The sequence below is a fragment of the Astatotilapia calliptera genome, chromosome 6 (genome assembly GCF_900246225.1).
Source record: "Astatotilapia calliptera chromosome 6, fAstCal1.2, whole genome shotgun sequence".
NCBI classification, from domain to species: Eukaryota; Metazoa; Chordata; class Actinopteri; order Cichliformes; family Cichlidae; genus Astatotilapia; species Astatotilapia calliptera.
In genome coordinates this window covers 8,219,091-8,238,391 of record NC_039307.1, presented here as the reverse complement: position 1 = coordinate 8,238,391, position 19,301 = coordinate 8,219,091, and the positions used below count along the sequence as shown (strand labels likewise).

The 19,301-nt window shown below is 41.2% G+C and overlaps 1 protein-coding gene across 3 annotated transcripts; it reads left to right on the top strand.

Moving 5' to 3' along the window:
• Positions 1-409: 409 nt before the first annotated feature.
• On the top strand, positions 410-19,301 carry micall1a (MICAL-like 1a). 3 transcript variants are annotated; one of them, XM_026170012.1, is made up of 18 exons: positions 410-563; positions 1,844-2,470; positions 2,564-2,839; positions 7,161-7,209; positions 9,704-9,845; positions 11,029-11,120; positions 12,264-12,403; positions 13,184-13,773; positions 13,859-13,919; positions 14,099-14,523; positions 15,793-16,181; positions 16,273-16,407; positions 16,532-16,658; positions 16,820-16,910; positions 17,051-17,124; positions 17,592-17,706; positions 17,784-17,830; positions 17,923-19,301. In XM_026170012.1, exons 3-18 carry the CDS (start codon positions 2,694-2,696, stop codon positions 18,054-18,056), a joined length of 2,757 nt encoding a protein of 918 aa, XP_026025797.1. In that variant the 5' UTR covers positions 410-563; positions 1,844-2,470; positions 2,564-2,693; the 3' UTR covers positions 18,057-19,301. The 3 variants fall into 3 exon arrangements, with proteins under 3 accessions (XP_026025797.1, XP_026025798.1, XP_026025799.1); XM_026170013.1 differs by having other exon boundaries at positions 1,844-2,578; positions 2,693-2,839; XM_026170014.1 differs by having other exon boundaries at positions 1,844-2,839; positions 15,835-16,181.

Here is a 19,301-nt window from a genome sequence, read left to right as displayed (position 1 = left end):
GGTTGCACGACTGAGGGCAGCACACACAGTGCTTCGATTTCCCCTCGTCGCTCTGTAAAATGTTTGCGCCAGGGACGACACTACATTCAGAGTCATCTGCAGTGGCGCAGCTTTGAATCGCATCGGTCGTTTCAATGGCAGAATTCATATTTTCAAATGATATAAGTTTTTACAATCTGGACTTGATGAGTTTGTGTGTTAGACATTAATCTCTCTTACTCCCTCTTACTAAACTTACCTTGTGACTAACCCTGTGCAAATGCTTCTATTTATAGACTTTGACCAAGGTGATGTCACACAAGACATGAAAGGATCAAAGGGATTCTAGCGCTAAGCCCCGCCCACATCCGATATGACGGCGACGTGACGTTACCCTAGCGACCACAATGGCGATCCTCAGTTGTTGGGATTGAGTGAAACTTGTTTGGATTCAAACATGTAGCCTGCTGGTCCACTGCTGTAACCCACAGCAAATACTGTTAAAATCCTTCCTTTAAAGTTAGAATGCCAAGCGACCCCCCCTCCGACCCTCACCCACTGTGTTGTTGTCGGGTTTACGGCTGGTAAGCTATGCTAATTTAACTGTTTATGTAGCTTCACTCATTCACCTGCAGACACAGACGGCTATCAGAATGGTCACACGTCGGTATATTACTGGTAGCATTATAAAGTGTTGATATGCATGAATACTTTCTTCGTTTCTGATGAAATTCTACCAGAGTCTGTGTTAATGACAGGGCTGGGGGGATTAGTCCTGTACAAAGAGGTCAACACGGCCCCACAAATGAACTGTATACTAGTAAGCTTTGACAACTATAAGTAAAATTAAGTCAAAATCAGTGAAATATTAATGAAATATTTTAAAAATGCTACATTCGTACCCACATTTCAGTAACAATAAAGCTCAAATTTAGTGCATCGGCAGTAACAGATGTAACTAGACTGACTGAGTACATTGGGGCTCAATGGCTGATGGAGACTGACACATATCCCAGTGATTTTAGAGAAGATCCATCTATGCAAGTCAGTGTCTGGTATTGACTTGGGATCACTACTTGGTCATTGGGTCTCCAGCTGGCCGTGTCTGCAACCGAATATAATCCAGGCTTTAGCTTTCAAATTTCGAAGTCAAATTCTTGGTTTAACCTTAAAAGCTTTGAATGGCAAAATAAGCTTGTATATGGGAAATGGAATATCAACCAAAAAACAACAACAACAAACCCCTCATTACAAAAACGTTATAAATTGATTTGCATGTCATTGAGTGAAATAAGTATTTGATCAAAAGATGATTTTATATTTGGTGGAGAAACCCTTGTTGGGGTGCACAGCAGTAAGACGTTTCTTAAAGTTAGTCACCAGGTTTGCACAAATCTAAGGAGTGATTTTGGCACACTCCTATTTACAGACTGTCTTAAAATCCTTTAGGTTTCTTGGCTTTCAATTGGCAACTTGAAGCTTCAGCTCCTTCTACAAATTTTCCATAACACTGTAGTCTGCAGACTGGCTAGGCCACTCCATCACCTCAGTATGCTTCTTCTTTAACCATTCTTTTGTTGCCTTGGTGCTCTATTATGACCCACGTGGACAGATGTTTATCTCCAGTTGACTGGACACAGCTGATCTGTTTGAGCCAGAATTCTGGCAGGACTGTGGAGTTTCAAATCCCTAACTCACTCAATTCATTACATTGATTAAATGTGTTTTCTGGATTTTTGGTTGATGTTCTGTAATTTTCCATTGAAATTAAACTACAATAGAATATAGACACTGTTTATTTCTTTGTAAATAAGAAAGCTTACAACAAATTTAGGGGCTCAAATAGCTATTTCCCCCACTGTAGGAGGCAGCAACCCTGTATTATACAAGTTACCTGAGGAGGGCAGCAATGCGGGGATGATGCATGTCTCCGTCGACTCCAATACAAGAAGAAGACAGCAGCCCCTGAATGGGTGTAGCACCCCCTGTTGGGCGATAAGAGCAGGGAGAGAAACGGGATATTGTAGGTTGGCAGCTTGGCCAGGCTGTCAGTGTTTTAATCAGCGCTGTTCGGCTGGAGTTGCACTTCCTGTGCGGGATTTTTATTTTTTCATAGGTTACTTTTAATTGTATTGGTACATAAATGATGGCGTCGCGGGCAACGGACTAAAGAGACTTTTTTTTAAACCAGTCTTTTAGCCGTTGTAGTCACTGCACTTACAAACAAAAGCCTAGTGCGGATCTTGCGGTCCTTCACAGAGGAAATTCTGCACCTGCTTCGACTGAAACTGCATCACTGCGTGAAACAACAGTTTACACATATACAGCAAACCTGCAAAGTGGGGCCAAACAGCAAGCCACTGCAGCCAGTTAGCTAACTCGGCTACGTCAAGAACTTTTGAGGGCGAGCTCCTGTTATCAGCTCGGGAAATCAGCCGTGTTTTTTCACTCATTCCGCAGTAACCGCAGTCTGAATAACCGCACACGGGAGGTAAACTTCACACGGTGCTTGCTGCAGTTGGTAAAGTTGGGCATCGTCCAGCTAGCTCCTAAGACATGCTCGTTTTTTTCCAATGTGACTCAGTGGCTGCTCATGAAGGTAACGTATCGGCAGCTCGGGTGTTGCCTGGCCGTCGTCGCTTTCTCTGTCCCGTCAACAAATAAAGGTCGATCAATCCAAGTTCACCACCTTCCCCATCGGATTTGTCTGTAGTATGATGGGATCTCTGAAGGCTCTCCAGGAGTGGTGTCGGATACAGTGTGAGAACTACAACGATGTGCAAATTAAGGACATGTCTACGTCCTTTCGAGACGGGCTGGCGTTTTGTGCCATTATTCATCGCTTCAGACCAGATCTGATGTAAGTAACCACAAGTGTAACATAAACGCTACTGTAAAATGAAGTTAGAAGCAGGTTAAGTTAACGGTAAGGTTAATCTGTGGTACACTGGTTCTTTTTTGTGTAGGAGCTGCCTCCGTTGAAAGGTATACTGGTTTTTGAGGCGTGACAGGCTGCTAACTGTTTTCTTTTGTGACTGAATTGAGGTTCAGAATTACTAAGGGTAACTCATCCATTCAAAACACCAATGTAGAACAAAACCTGTCAGGACAGAGCCATCTGAACTCATCTGTGCTCTAAAGAAGAGCTGTCAGACTCCTTAAACTCAAAGGCCATATACACGTACAGCCCAGTTTGATCTCAAGTAAAACCATTACGTAATAACATATAACTTAAGTTTTATAATCTTAATAACTACACTGGACCATATTCAAAACTATTAAAAATGGAGACGAAACCACGAACCCAAGTGGGAAAAACAATCCTTACCCCATTCATTTTAAAATAAGCCAACCAACCATTTTTTCTGTCATGTAATTAGTGATCTGTGATTGCTTAAGGAACATGTGTAATCCCACAGTATCATTATAAGCTACTTGAAGTCTGTGTAACTTTTTTTGTTACAGAGACTGGTACAGTATGAGACATGTTCACTCTATCCATACTTGCAAAAGAGGGCGTGTGCTTGTGCATACACCATACATCATTTTCTATAATTATCTCCATCATCTGTCATTTCATCTGTAATAGAATGCCCAGGATATTTTTACTTTAATGGAATCTGTACGATTGTTATGAGACTGTTTGAAATCAGGAAATCTTAGATATTTGTCTTCTTTGCTTCTGTAAATCATGACAGCATTCTTACAGACACTTTGTGTGGTATCCTGTTTTGTACCATAAACAGGACATGTGGTAAACTGCCCCTGTAGACCAGCACTGCTAGAACTAAATACCACAAGATCATATGCATACATAATGTGGTTCACTAGAGTACGGTCATGCATCCCACTTCTCCAACAGAAAATGTTCCAGTGCAACTCACAGCAGAAAGTCATATGCAAAACCACATGGCAAGGTTTTGTGACTAAACTAGAATAATATTTTTTGCCTTTATGATTCAAACAACTTGTACTTTTTAACTTTCCATACATTTTCACATTTACTGCTCCCATGTAGTAATGATGGCATTGCTACAGTAGGAGTAGTGTTGTAGGTTAAAGACAAAAATCCAGTTATTAATGCTTTAACTGCAGTGAAATTAGATGTTTTCATTGTATTTAAGTAAAAATCTAAAAGCACCATACTAACATACCTAAGTATGGCAGTGTTATCTTGGAAGACACGGTTCATTTTTCAACTCTATGTTTTAATTATATTTTGTCACAGCCACTTAAAGAAAAAAAGCCTCCTGTAATGTTGTGAGTTCTGCGATGTGAGCGAGTGTCCAATGTGGCGTGTCAAAGTCATCCTGACAAGCGACGCTCTGTCTGTAACAACACTTCCCTTCTGTGTTTCACACCTACACACTGAGTACAGAGGTTACCACAAAACACCACAGCGTGTATATGTGATTTACAAGGGTTGGGTATAGGGAGGAGGACATGATGACTCGCCATCTTTTTAGTAGAGATTCAAAACAGTAATTTTGTTTTTCACTTGAGTGACAGTGAGCCACCTTTAGCCACCTGTACAAATGACAGCCTGAAACTTTACAGTGCACACAAGCTATCCTGTTTTTGTTTAACGTATGCTGCTGTACACTAAATGTGAATGTGTTTATTTAATTTTTTTCTCTTCAATCAGAATTCACACAATACAATGGTGTGCCTTGAGAAAAGTCCAGATTTCTTGGAGATTTTGTGGCAACTATAAGTTATTAAAAACAAAACCCAGGAAAACTTGCTAGGCATGTGATGCGAGTATGACTGTATTAAACCACAGAAGCACTCTGTCTTCAATTAAATTTTATTAAAGTTTATTCTTTGGGAAAATTGGCTTAAAAAATAAGAAAAGTCTTCACTGGTGTCTGACAAACACAAAATCAGTCAGGATGGTAACCTACCAACACTGATGGTATGCTGTATAACCACTGAAGGTGCTACAAAAAAAAGCAGAAGCCCCACAGATGAGCGATTAGCAAGCGTTTTTACAAAAGAAGCGAATCATAGAGATGATAAACCCTTTGCCCAGTTTGACATTTCTGACCATAAAGCCCGTCTTTCAAGGGCAACTGCCAGTCCATAGTGGTCATCAGTGCCCTACCTGCAGACAGGGGTGATAAAAAGGACTTTCATGCTTCAAGAGACCTGTGAGCATCAGAAAGCTGAGAGCTAACTGTCACAGGTTACTGGAAATGGTCATACGCCATAAGAGTTCCTGAGTGAGCCAGAGACAAAGGCAGGTTCTTCCATAGATTCACCTATGAAAGCCTTGAATTTGAATTCCTGAGGTAGGGCAAAGGCACACCAATGTACAGGAAAAGAGGGAACTTGATTTATAACATCAGGGAAAAAATGAACTATGGATGCTTCGTTGTTCTGAACAGATTGTTATGAAGGGCTAGAATTTTCCCACAGACTGCAGTAAAATGTACCGTTAACCACGTGTCATCCCAGTGTCCTTTGAAGAAAACAGGCAAAATGTGGTCTGATAAATGATTTTGGACAGTAAGCATGTGGCTCGTGCTGTTCATCTCTCAGGTAACCAAACTGGACTGAATGGAAGCAGAGCAAACTTTCACTTAAACAGTGAAGTGGACTTTATCTGCATAAACAGCACAGCAGTAATGCTGAAAGTACAGGAATTAGACAAATCCTAAACTCTGCAAACTGGGAACTTTCAAGCTTTGCCTCTTTAATTTGTGTCCCAGCATGCCTCGCTGTTCAGCTTTCTTTCTAGCTGCAGCGGCCCTGCTGAACTCCCTCTGATCCAGACAGACAGCCCGTCAGACTAATCTGCGGCTGAGACCTCTGCCTGTCGAACTGGATTTAGCTCTAATGCATGTGCAGGTCATTTGTAGTAGAAGTGCTGCCCTTTACTCTGCAGCCACTGAAGCTTCATTGAAAAATGGCACACTGATGCAGATGAGACTTGGATGGCCTTATCGTCCTTTGGATGACGACTCCTGTCAGTCAGACCAGTGGAGATGGAGTAGATGTGGAGCCCCAGAAGTCATTCATGGCAAAGTTAATGGAAGTGCACATAAAGTGTCTTTTTAAAACTTGTATTTAAATAAAATTCTGTTAATTTATTGCTGCTTTTGTTTTATATTTTTAAAATCTCTAACTCATTTGATGTCTCACCTGCTCCTTGATTAGTGCTTAATTATTCACTGTCATAACATCAGACAATCTTATTCTGCAAAGCTTTTCCAACTGACTAAACCAGATTTAGCGGATGTACTGGTTCAAGCCAGGTTTTGATCATGTGGATTGTCATTACCGCCTCTCTCTCTCGCTCTCTCTCTCTCTCTCTCTCGCTCTCTCACCTAAAATAAACCTTGGAGTGAGACTCTGAGTCATTGTGGATTAGATGTGCATGCTGATCACACACAGCATTTCACCGTCCCAGTCAGTTCTTTTTTTTCTTTTTTCTGTGAGGTATGAAAATGTAAAATCTTTGTTATTTTTGAGTTACTGCACTTTTTATTTTGGCAATGTCTGTTATGCTGACACGGGGGACTCGGGCTGACACAGCCCTGATATTAAAGTTGCTGCTCGGTGCGTTTGTGGCCACGGGAATTAGATTAGAGAGAACAGAGGTCACTTTGTGTGGCTCCAACACGGAGCTCATTCACAGGATTTTGCCTTCTTGAAAGTTCCACATGGTTTCCACAAGCACTCATTGGGTTCATGGTGGGTTTTTCTTATTTTTCCCCCTGCCATACTGTTGTGTCTAAGACCACTGCACACATTTACTTATGCACATTCATCCCACAGCTCCTCAGACATTTTTTCCAGTTTTACTGCAGGATGTTTACTGGTGAGAAACTGGCTTTAGATCCCTGCTCTGGGCATTTTAGAGCAGAGCCTTGTAATTATCGGCCCATCGCTCCTGCTGCTTCTTTCTTTTTGCTCTGGCATCAGGCATCATTTAAGGCCGGTTTTTGAGATTGTCAGCAGTGGTAGGTGGGAGCTGTAACCGCTCACCACTGCAGTTTGTTATGCTGTCAGGCAAATAATAGCTTATAATCTATTTAGATTATAGCTTATAGTCTATAATATGAGTGCAAATAGTTGAGCAAGTTGTATGTAGAAACAGGGCTGCTATAGAACTATGCTGGCTGCCTTATCTTCAGCCTTATCCTAAATGTTGTTGTAACCTTTTTCTGTCATTGCAGAGATTTTGGCTCACTGACTAAGGAGAATGTCTATGAGAACAACCGCCTGGTGAGTCACGTTTACAACTATATGTTTTGTACACACGTTGTTCTGTGTTGAATGATGTCATTTTGAAACCTGAGTCATTTGGAAATCCCTAGCTTATGTGTAGCCAGAAACATATTATGTGTTTGACTCCTCATAGATGTTGTGGGTGTAAGTGGAGTGTGTGCGTGATGTGAAGACAGACTCTTACTCAATTCTGCTGAAGGGCAGAGAGTCAGAGGGAGGAAGCCAGAGCACTCTGTGTCAGAAAAAACTAAATTCTTGACATAAGCCTGTGGAGAAACCATGAAGTGAAGCTTTTCAGTGCAAAAGTGCAGAGTTTGCAGCTTTGTAAAGCAGTACATCAAATACAGCCTAAAACTTTAAAAATCTGATTTCCTTGACTGTGTTTTTTTCCACATGGCTTTGAAGCCAGGAGAACATTGAGGGTTGAAATGGAAGTCTCCTTTCAGTCTGAGCTCAGCTTTGGTAGTTCTTTGTTGTTGTTTTAATGTTTTGTTTTTCAATTCCTGCAGCGTTAGGAGAAGTGAGAAGCTTATAAAGAATTCTTATAAAGGAAGAAAGTAATTGTCACGTCTAGTCTGGAGTGAATATTATGTGGAAAGCATTCTGTTTGATTGACCATGTAAGCTCAATTTGTAAGTTTCATGAGTGTATTTGGGGTTGATTGTCTCCTGGAATGACTTTTGAGTCCCCTTTCATGTAGGAGGTGCTGATAGACTCACTAAATGCTGAATCACTGTTTAGATGTTACTGCTGTCACATGGAGACTCAAGCTAGGAGCTCCTACTGTGCAGGTTTCAAGTTATTGTTAACCTTTAGAATCACTGTGGATTACATTACATTGGTAGCAAATGTCAATGTTGCAGACATTTTCTTTTTTTTTTTTTCTTTTTATTGTGTTACACAATTTTTTCAGGTTTTTGATGATGCCTGGTGAGGGTTGATGTGTCACTTGGGTGACACTTTAGGTCACAGACTTTAGAGTGGTCTGTTTTGGAAAGTCATAGATGACAGGGTGACGAGAATTCGAGCCAGAAGGAAGCTGCAGACTTTTTGTGTCACCTCATTTTTGTCATTCATCCAGTGCACCCAGTTTTTGTCTCTGTTTTTAGATTGAAATCCAAAAATAAAACGTTAGGAGTATTTGTCATGGTGAGCCACAGATTTTTCAGCACGAGGTGGAAACTACTTTAGCTTCCCTCAAGTAGCTGTTTTGGTTGTTGGGTTGCCACTACAGAAATAACTATATTGGTTTCAGTTCACTCGCTCACCATGCTCAAAAAAATAACAAAAAATAAAAAATCCTAGGCCTTACAAAGTGTAAAATGCAAGAGAAAAGTCTTCCTGACCCGATTTGGGCTGAAAAGTGTTAAAAGATCCATCACTTGGATAGTATCTGACTCAAGGCCTCTGCAGCATTAAATCTCACTACTCTGAGTCTGCTAGCTGTGGATCACTGCAAAGAATCACCATGTACTCATGTGAAGTGGATAACTGCAATAAAATCAATACCTATAATAGCATAATAATAATGATGATAATAATAAATAGATATTAAATGTTACTGAGCAGCACACAGTATTAATGATACATGACGTGTTTGGAGGCAGCTGCCGACCAAGATGGTGGGTGGGTGTGTGTGTGTGTGTGTGTGTGTGTGTGTGTGTGTGTGTGTGTGTGTGTGTGTGTGTGTGTGTGTGTGTGTGTGTGTGTGTGTGAGAGAGAGTGTGCTTGTGTTCATAAGGTTTCTCAATTTAACTATCTAATAGTAGGTGTGGGGAGGTTAAGACTGGTTTTTAGAAACCACATGTTTGGGGATTTTTAGATTTAGTTTCACTTTAATTGTGATGTGCAGCATTTGTAGGCCTTGTTGTTTCAGAACCGTGCTGGTATGTTGTTATGTAATGCTGTTTGCAGTATCATTTCTTCACTGGAATTTTTTTCTCACTGCTGGTTTTTCTCAAAGGAATAAATGTAAACATCATGCAAACGGCGGATTGTTTTTTTGTTTTTTTTTCACTGCATACTTTCTCACACACATCCAGTCAAGCTTTTCCACTTGTTTTGGTTTTATTTATTTCGGCTTGAGATAAGATTTCTCCTGCAGGCTCAGTGCAGTGAGGGGATTTATTTTTTTGTAGGTGCTTAAAGCATTGAAAGGTTAACCACTAATCATTTCCATTCTCCTGAATAATACAGAGACCACACTCCCACAAGTTTCCACTACAACTCCTAATAATAAAGAAATGAAATACTGATAGAAGTCATACCAAGATACCACATTAGGTTTCAACAACAGAACAAGCTGAGTTGTTACCAAATTTGTGCTTATCAAGGTTTTTATCTTTAATAACAAAGAGGTCAGTTTACCTCGCTCTTACTCAAGTTTTGCCTTGTATCTAAGCTCACTGGTTCCTGTCTCATTGCCAACATCTCTTTTTGTTTCCTGCTCTTTCTACTTCCTTTCCCCTTATCCTCTTTTCCTCATTGAAAGGCGTTTGAAGTGGCTGAGACTGAACTGGGGATTCCAGCCCTGTTGGACCCAGAAGACATGGTGTCTATGAAAGTGCCTGACCGGCTTAGCATCATCACATACGTGTCCCAGTATTACAACTTCTTCAACAACAAGTCTCAGGGTGCGTGCAACTGTGTGAATTCTGTCACATACACATGTATAATCTTTTACTTGTTAATGTATATGCTATTACAGACTCAGTAAGCTTTTTTTTTCAGTGATATATTTTAGGTATGAGTGTTTCCTGCAGAGATGTTTTGCATTTGTGACAAACTGCGGTAAATGTGATTATATAAAAGCTGTCTCTCCAGTATCTTCCTTATCCCTGGATTGACTCCTTTTCCATGATCTTGAACTGCAGTTTGTCAAAGTAGTCCTTGTTCTCCTTGTTCCACTTTACCCTACTGCCTACTGGCGTTGGCCAGAGGGGCCGATGGCACGATATGGCAGCCTCGCTTCTGTCAGTCTGCCCCAGGGCAGCTGTGGCAACCGTAGCTTGCCTCCACCAGTGTGTGAATGCGAGAGTGAATGAATAGTGGCATTGTAAAGCGCTTTGGGTGCCTTGAAAAGCGCTATATAAATCCAATCCATTATTATTATTATTATTTGCAGCCTCGGTGAGCTCAGTGTTGTGACACATACACCAGTTCTTTATCTGCAGCAGGTTTTGGTTTCCCTCCAGCATGAAACAGCTTGTCAGAGCATATCAGAGATTACTATCCCCAGCTGCACTCAAAGATGCTGGACTCTGACGGGTTTAAAAAACAAAAGACAGTAAAGGAAAAAACAAACTAGAATGTATGTTGGGTTGGTTTAAAAAAATATTCCAGAGTTTTGTTTTTATGCACTACTGTAGCAATCATCAAAGGAAAAAGTAAATCTTTTTTTAATTGGATGTCGGTTTAGTCTCTCTTGTCTTCACCTTCAACTCTTAAGTGCTGTGATTGGGTCATATCATCATCATCATCATCCACTTTCTTTGCTGCCTATGCCAGTGAACAAAGAGCAAACACATTCAGTGTTTGATAACTTGAATAAATGAAAAATAAAGAGGGGGGAAACCACAGATGCAACTTGGTCAACTTTACCAATAGGGAGACATGAACCTAGAGGGTTGGGGCCAGTACCTGGGTATATTTGTCACTTTAATTTAGTGGTGCCATTCATGAAAAGTCTCACTTCATTTCTCATTTCATCATAACTCAGAAGAAACTGGACTGCACAACAGCTTAAATTTTGGGTGTGATAATAATGTATACAAGAAATTAGCCATTAACTGGCTTCCCCTTGTTTCTCTACCACAGCAAACCCTCCTTGTATGAAGAGGCTCAGTACTGCTGGTCTCAATGAGCCAGCCCAGAAAAGGCCTGTAACTCCTCTGGAAGATAAGACTGAGGTAAGTATATAAGACTTGGCACCAGGAGAAGCGTTTTATTCTTTTATCTGTTTGGGAATATTAGGCCTAATTAACGTCTAGGAGCTTGACATGGTGTCTACTAGAGTTTGCATGGTAGCAAGCTGTAGATCACTCAAAATACTTTGATTATGATGGCCTGTTATGGAGTGGATAATCCCACTGAAATGACATTTGAAGCCTTGAAAGATTTAACAATCATTTTGCATGTACTATGTGGAGTTATTACATCGTGTAAATCTGCTATTTTTACTACAAAAGTGTAGAATATCCAAATATGGATTTTTATGTCAACTTCCTTATGTGAGCTATGTGTTGCACAGCAGGGGAAAAAGCTCAACAATGGCGGTAGAATAAGTCTATAAAGATAGCCTCTGTATCCTGTCTCTCTTTTCTTTCGCATGCCCTTCAACACCTTTCCTCCATCCCGTACTCCCATGTACTGCTTTTCTCCTCATCACTCCCCCACTTGCCCTTCCTCCCTTCTTCAGATGGAAATTCATTCCACTCCCTCCTCTTCCTGTTCTCCGTCCTCACATCTCACCCCCCCTCCGCTCTCTGGTCCTGAGCCTAGGCAGTAGGGTGGGGGTGGGAGGGTGGGCTTGGAGGTGAAAGAGAACTGTTAGGTCAGTCTTTCTTAACAGTCTCCTATGGATAAAAGACTAACAGTTGTAGTTTCTTAACACTGTGTGCCAAGTTTTGAAATATGCTGCTTCTAACCCCTATATTTACTTAACACCTAGAAAAAAAAAAACAAAAAAAATGCAATATCTCAGTCCTAAAGAGTAACTGTATCCCAAATGTGTGACTCCCAGAGCCACTAACCAAAGCTGTTTGGATTGTTTTTTACTAATAAACATCTTTTTATCATTTCATTCTTTTGATTTTTTTTTAACACACTTTTTTAATCAATCAAATTATGTTTTCACTTGAACTCCAAAAATAAGATAACCAAGTAGATGTAGCTAGCTAAACAGAATGAACAATCCACATCCTCAAATCCTGACTCCGTATATGATCTCCCCCCTCCCCCATTACTCTCCATCTTCCCCCTTCCCCTGATGTCTCCTCCCTGTCCCCCTTCCTGCGAACAACATCCCCGGTCGCATGTACTTGCCGATCCAGTCCGTGCAGACAGGCACCGAAGCGGTTGCGGCAGTCAAGCGGAGCACTCTCAGCAGCACCTGCGCCGCCTGCCAGAAACACGTCCACCTGGTGCAGAGGTTTTTGGTGGACGGCAAGCTCTACCATCGCAACTGTTTCAAGTGAGCGCTCCCTTTCTACTCATTTCTCGTGTTGTACGTCCTCACCTCCTCTCCTCAAGGCTTACTCCCTCCCTCTGGGTATGGCCGCCAAACAATTTAAAAACTTGATAAAACAAGACCCGAATTATTGAGTCAAGCTGTGACAGAGGATATTGTGCACTATCGGGTGATGGATTCAGATTTGTGTGTGAGTAAGACGCTTGAACTGGATGCTTTATCTTTTTGTTTTAAAAGAAATTGTCAATTAGAAAACATTTATTACAACTTATTACACATTTATAACATATTATAACAGTTATTACTATTTGTATTTGCCATTGCATTACTTTTTATTTTTTATTTCTTTTAATATCAGTAAATTCCCCTTAGCTATTTGTTTATAAATCTTTTTGTTTTGATTACTTTCAGCAATAGTTACTATGATATGGGTGCTATTTTTCTGATTGAAGATGCAAGAAGTTCAGCTTTTCAAAGAGCTGGTCACATATTTTTGGTGGACACAACAGTTAATATTTCACCCTGAGTTGTAGCAGCTGCACATAGGCTTCACACTACAGCTAAAATTAGCTATCGTGTCAGAACAGGTGTGTCCGGTTTCCTGTGACATCGTGAGAAAGAAATGTTTATGTTTCACCTGTTGAACATTTTCAATTCATATATCTACTGTAGGTGGTGTTTGGTATACATTAATAATGCGTGAATCCTTTTTGCAAACAGGTCACAAAAAACAACTGTTTATTTTTCGTCACACTTCCTGTTTTTGTTTCTTTGTTTTCTCAGGTGCACTGAGTGTCACAGGACACTGCTTCATGGATCCTACAAATTAGAAAGCAACTCTGGGGCACTTGTCTGTGCACATCACCTTAATAGGAATGCTTTATCCAACCAGAATGGCCAGCCTGATCTTAGTAAGAGACCAGCGTCGGGACAGTCTGCTAGGACCGGTCGCAGCACAGTTCCTCACACGGCGCCCTCTGATGGCTGCCAGGCAAAGACTCCAGTACAGGAAACGAACGATTCTGACGTTCCAGCCGATGACTCAGTCACGGTCGCTCCCGTTACAACAAGCAAAGACGGTTTAGAAAAAACAAATGAAGACAGTACCAGCGAAGCAGAGGAGAAACCACGATCTGCCACACCTCCCAACCCTTTCGATGAGAGCGACGATGAAGAGGAGGAGGGAGAGAAAGAAGAAGAAGAAACTCAAACACCAGCCAAACACACAGCAAATGGAGACCTCCCTTCTACACCTCACGTTGAGGTTACCGGTCGGCCAGTGCCTGCACCCCGCCGGGTTTCTGATCCCATCCCTCCACCTCGCCCTGTGCCACGGGCTCGACTCTCCCGCACAGCAGACGGTCCTGCAGTCGGTAAGTAGTTTTTGCACAGTAAGTTTCTAAAAATAGCAGAATCATTTGTTTATAGTCATGCTCAACGCTTTTCCTAATATCACAGGTGAAACTCAGAAGCTTCCACTTCCTCCCAAACCCAGAGGAAGGTCACAGTCTCCTGCAAGGTAGCTGAATTTATCTTAAATGCCATTTCACGTTCGTTAATCACACCTCCATAGTGTTTGTCATGTTGTTGCAGTGTGTGCTGTAATTGTTTAACCCTCCATGCTTCCATGTGGATGTACTTTGTTGTCTTCCTCTGTGTGACCCTCCCTTCCATCACTATCTGTGTTTCACTGTTCAGTGGCACCCATAAACCCAAAGACCCACCTTGGCTCGCACTGGTTCAGTCAGAACCCAAGAAGAAGAAAGCACCAGCCCCTCCCCCTCCTCCTGCTGGACTGGCAACACCTCCAAACACAGGCTCTTTGTCCTCTCTCAAAGGGGAGGGCTCCAGACCCAGCACGCCCCCCCAGTCCTCCAACCCGTTCGAGGACGACGACGACGAAAATAACGAGGGAAATGGGGAAGAAGGGAGTGAGGGAGGAGCACCTCCAGCTACGGTGGTGTCTAGTCACCCATGGTACAGCATCACTCAGGCAGCAGACGCAGTGGGTGCAGACACTCCCACTAATAAACGAAGTTCATCCCGCTCTGTCAGTCCTGCAAGCACCAAGAGCAAGAAACGGCCTGCACCTCGTGCTCCTCGGCCACCCACCGGTAACCAAGGTCAGTTTTATCAGAACCACAAACACCAAGAGCATCCCCTTTGTGCTTTACAAGTATCAAACAGTAACTTAACTATTTGATGTTTTATCAAATGTTTGTAAAGAAATTACAGAAAGAAACATACCGGTAGGTCATTTTCTTTAGTGTCACCTGATTCAGTGGGTTTCTAAACTCAGTGTAAACAGCTGAGAAATTTGAAGTTTATAGATGAAAACACCAATATGACTGTGCAGTTAAACTGAATGAAAGCAGAGTCCCTTATGAAACATGGCTGTGCCCAAAATTATGCACTAGGATTGACTTTTTCAGGGGGCATACTCTTTATATCACTTATCCATATTTTTGTAATTTATCAGTACTTGACTCATCGTGAATGAGGTCATTTCGCCATGGAAATGTGCTTCTAACTTGTAACACAGCTCTCAGGAAGTGATTGATGATGAGCTAACTAGTGTGTCTGGAAAAGACAGATGCGTCTAAATATGCTGAACAATAGTAGAGACACTGAACACGCAGTGCATGGTACTTTTCATAGTAACATAAGGGTCACCATTCAGAGCCATCCTGGTAATGTATTCGGGCAGATATGTGCAACTACTGACAAAGTGTTTGTTGTTGATTGGCTCTGCAAGGGGTGCAAGCACTATTGTGCAACAGAATTTCCTCAGTTTATTTGTTCACTCTCTATTTATGTCTCTAGTTAAACTGCCAGGTATATGGAGTTACATGTAACAGGACAAAAGTAAATTCATATTTGATTTTCAGTTGCAAAGCCTGATCGTCATTGATCAAGACTGAAGTTTACAACCCAGTGATTTATAATATTGTGCCTTACTTTCCATTTTATCCATTTAATAGATAAAAAGCACATTTGTCCAACTTTGAGCATCCAATCTTCAAAAATGTGTGCAGTATAGAAGTGTGAAGTGTGTGTGCTGTTGTTAGTCACTTTAATCCTAGATTAGTTTGTCTGATGTAAAATTAAACAACCTCTAATTTAACAGACAAGTTGTCACTTCAAAAGAGGTGAGCGGAAACTATGTACACAGCTGATAAAAATAGTAATAATAAAAAAAATTATTCTAAAGAGTCACAGACTAAAAATAGTTGAAAAGAGATGTGTTGCTAATAGATGCTAAAAATAATGTGTTTTCTTTCCCCTTATCCTCGCTTTATTCCAACATTTCAAACTACTTTATTCCTCTTGAATTTCTTCTGTCCCTGCTGTTTTTTTTTTAAAATTATTTCAAAAACTTTTCTCTTCTTCAGCTCTCTCTCATTCTCAGTCCTCCTCTTGCTCCCCCTCTCCAGCTCTCAGTACAGAGAGTTTGTCTTCAGGCTCAGACTACAGCTCCTCTCAGCTCCCTTTAGCTGGCAGTGGCAGCAGCGACCAGGAACACAACTTCACCAAAAGCGTCTCCGAGCCTTCCATCTGCTCACCGAACGACTCCAAGCCTTCCCCTTCTTCCTCCTCGACTGAGCATCTCCGTCAGCCTTCTCCAAGCCCCGCCCCTTCTCCAGTACCAGCAAATGCCAGCTCAGCTCCAGCCACTCCACAGACCAGTCGCAACCCAGTGACCAAGGCTCCTCGACCTCCACCACCACGACCCAGCAACCCCAGCCCACTGGCCTCAGAGGCCACCCAGTCACAAAACAAGGTAATGGCACCACCTCCAAACAGAAGACAATTTATATATCAATACACTTTGCACATTACTAAAAATCCAACTGCATCTTTTCTCTTTTTAGCGGATATGTAAAGAGAACCCCTTCAACCGAAAAGCTTCGCCCTCTCCTGCCAATTCTAAAACCAGACCGCCAAAAGGCCCCCGTCCTGCTAGACCCCCGGCTCCCGGTCATGGCTTCCCACTTATTAAACGCAAGGTAAATAACCCCCCAAAATAAAAACGGACTAATTAAAAACAGAAATAAACCCGACAGAAATGACATCATCACTTAAGAGTAAAACAGATGAAGTAGTAGTCATGTGATTCAAACATCCTTCCAGGTGCAGTCAGATCAATACATCCCAGTTGAGGACATCCATGGGGAGATGAGTCAGCTGGAGAAGCAGCTGGATGAGCTGGAGCAGAGGGGAGTGGAGCTGGAGAAGAAGCTCAGAGACAATCCAAACGGTATCACATTACAGCACTTTAAGTCCAGTGAAGACCAGCTTTCTGTTCTTTTTGTTTGTTTTTTTTTAAAATAGTCATTTCTAAGTAATAAAAGCAAATCTGCTTCTCTGTCAGAAATGACAGGAGTACTAATATTTGTTATTCACCCTTTCTTCATTTAGATGAAGATGAGGAGCACTTGTTGGTGGACTGGTTCACCCTAATTCATGATAAACACCTTCTTGTCCGACGGGAAGCTGAGCTGGTCTACACGTAAGATATAAATTTTACAGTTTTGGAACGTCATGGCTGGTTTTATTTTTACATATAAACCCTGTAGACAGATGCTCAGAATAGTAAGCGTGAAGTTATATTTTTGAACTTATTGTTGGTTAATGTGTTGCTCTCTGCAGGGCGAAGCAGCAGAACCTGGAGGAGAGGCAGGCTGATGTGGAGTACGAGTTGAGGTGTCTTCTCAACAAACCAGGTATTTGAGACATTTCCATCTGTATAATAACTGGGTTAGAACGTTATCCAGACTGGCCTTTCTCACATGTAAAGGAAGGTAAAAACCATTAAATGCCCAATCCAGTTTCATTTCAGTGGCTCCCAGTAACTATATTCTGTAAAATTATTGTTTACATTATTGAAGTACTCAAAGAACTTAAAAAAAAAATCAATCTTCAGTTTGAATTATTAAGAATCTCTTGGTTAGTTTGTGCAATGAATGAAATGTCAGTATCTCCAGCACTCCAAGACTTATTAATCAGGACTCCCTGCTGACCTGACAGGATGGTGGATGTGCATTTAGTTTATAGTGAATGCTGCTCTGCTTTTGCATCAATAATTTATAAACCTTGTGAACACCTACAACGTGTACGTAATTGAAATAAAACAACAGATTAAATTATTAATCATGCTCTGCTTCTTCCATTTCTTCTTTCCTCTCATCAGAGAAAGACTGGACCGAGGATGACAAGAGTCGGGAGCAGGAGCTGATGGCTGAGCTGGTTACCATCATTGAACAGCGCAACCAAATAGTCAACAGCATGGACGAGGACAGGCAGAGGTAATCGAGTACAGACAGTTCATGTGCATCTGTGTTGTGTAGAGACTGGCAGGAGTCTAACTGTGGTTCTGTCACAGGGAGGAAGAAGAGGACAAACTTATGGAAGAGATGCTGAAGAAAAAAGGTGCGATGATGTTTCATTAGATTCATGAAGGCACTCTTTTCCTTCCTTTAAATTTTTAATGCAGTTTTATTTCTTATTTTAATCCTCATCAGACTTTCAGAAGGATCCAGACAGCGATCACCAGAAGAAAAAAGGGGCAAAGTTTAAACCCATCAAGGTGCTCAAGCGTCTGAGCCATAAAGGAGAACCGGGAAAGAGTCCCAGCCCGCGTAAGGAGAAGAGCTGAACAGCAGAGGACACGTCTAGCTCAAGAGGATATTTGAAGGACTACTATTTTAAGAAGACTAAAGAATTTTGATAGAAGATTATGACATCTCCTCAAACAGTTTTAAGCACCAAGACTCATTCAGTGACTATTTTCAGTTGCCTTTTAGTGTCTGACAGCAAGTGCTTTAAAAAGTTTAGGCTCTGAATATTCAAACTAGTGGCATGTTGGGTGGGTTTCTGTATTACTGCACTGATTACTTTTTGCTTTAACATCCCTGCATTGCACAGTGACTCTGCTCTATAGGCCTTCAGCAAAGATGTGATATGTCAGCTTACGTTGATCCCTGATATCCTTGAGTTTTTAGTTTTACTTACACCCTCTTGAGTAGTGGTCTCCTTTGCTCCTTCAAAGGTGCACGTATTTGAGGTTTTATATCATGTTTGGGTTGAGCCCATGGTACTAGTAGCAATAAGTTTGTCTTTTTTGTTGTTTTTTTCCCGATGAAACTTGCTTGAAACTGCAGCATCTACTCTTGAAAAGCTCAATCAAAGACTTCTAGCTGCTATATATACACATATTTTATTTGTGTTTGTGTGTATTTTAGTTTCTTCAGTAGTAGTTTTACAATTGTGTTGGTGCTTGTCATCAAAGCATTACACAAACATAGATATAGTATTTATAAGTGGGTTAGACTGGAGGAGAAAATTAGACGAGTAACGAACTGCAGACAAAAAACAAACTGCCGGTTAGTTTTAAACGGGACTTATTCATTTTCCAAGGAAAAGCAGGATAGGTGTCCTTTTATTATGGAAGGTAACAGATGCAATATTGAATTTCAGAAGAAGAAAATATACAGTATTTTATCAACTGTAGCAAAAGCCCAGTTTATAACGGTTTTAACTATCGAAGGATGGACCTGAGGTATGCAATCATTAATTTATATTTTACTATGCCTTTTTGTGCGTGTGTGTTTTGCCTTAGTTTATATCGAGTGCCATTTATTTTATTGCATACATCGTTAGTTCGAGCTAATGTAAACGCGTTTACTCATTCTGTTCGTGTTCTCGTCTCTTAGATGATGTATTTGTCTTGTGTGGCTGTGTCTGTTGTCTGTTTCTGCTCTGTGCCTAACTTCCTGTCCAGCTGAAACAAAGGGCTTCTGTGCCACCACATTTTTGTCATCTTGTACATTGTCCTAAAACGGCAGCAGGACTGTGTGAAATACTGACACTGGGAGGCAGAGGAATAAAAGAAATTCACACA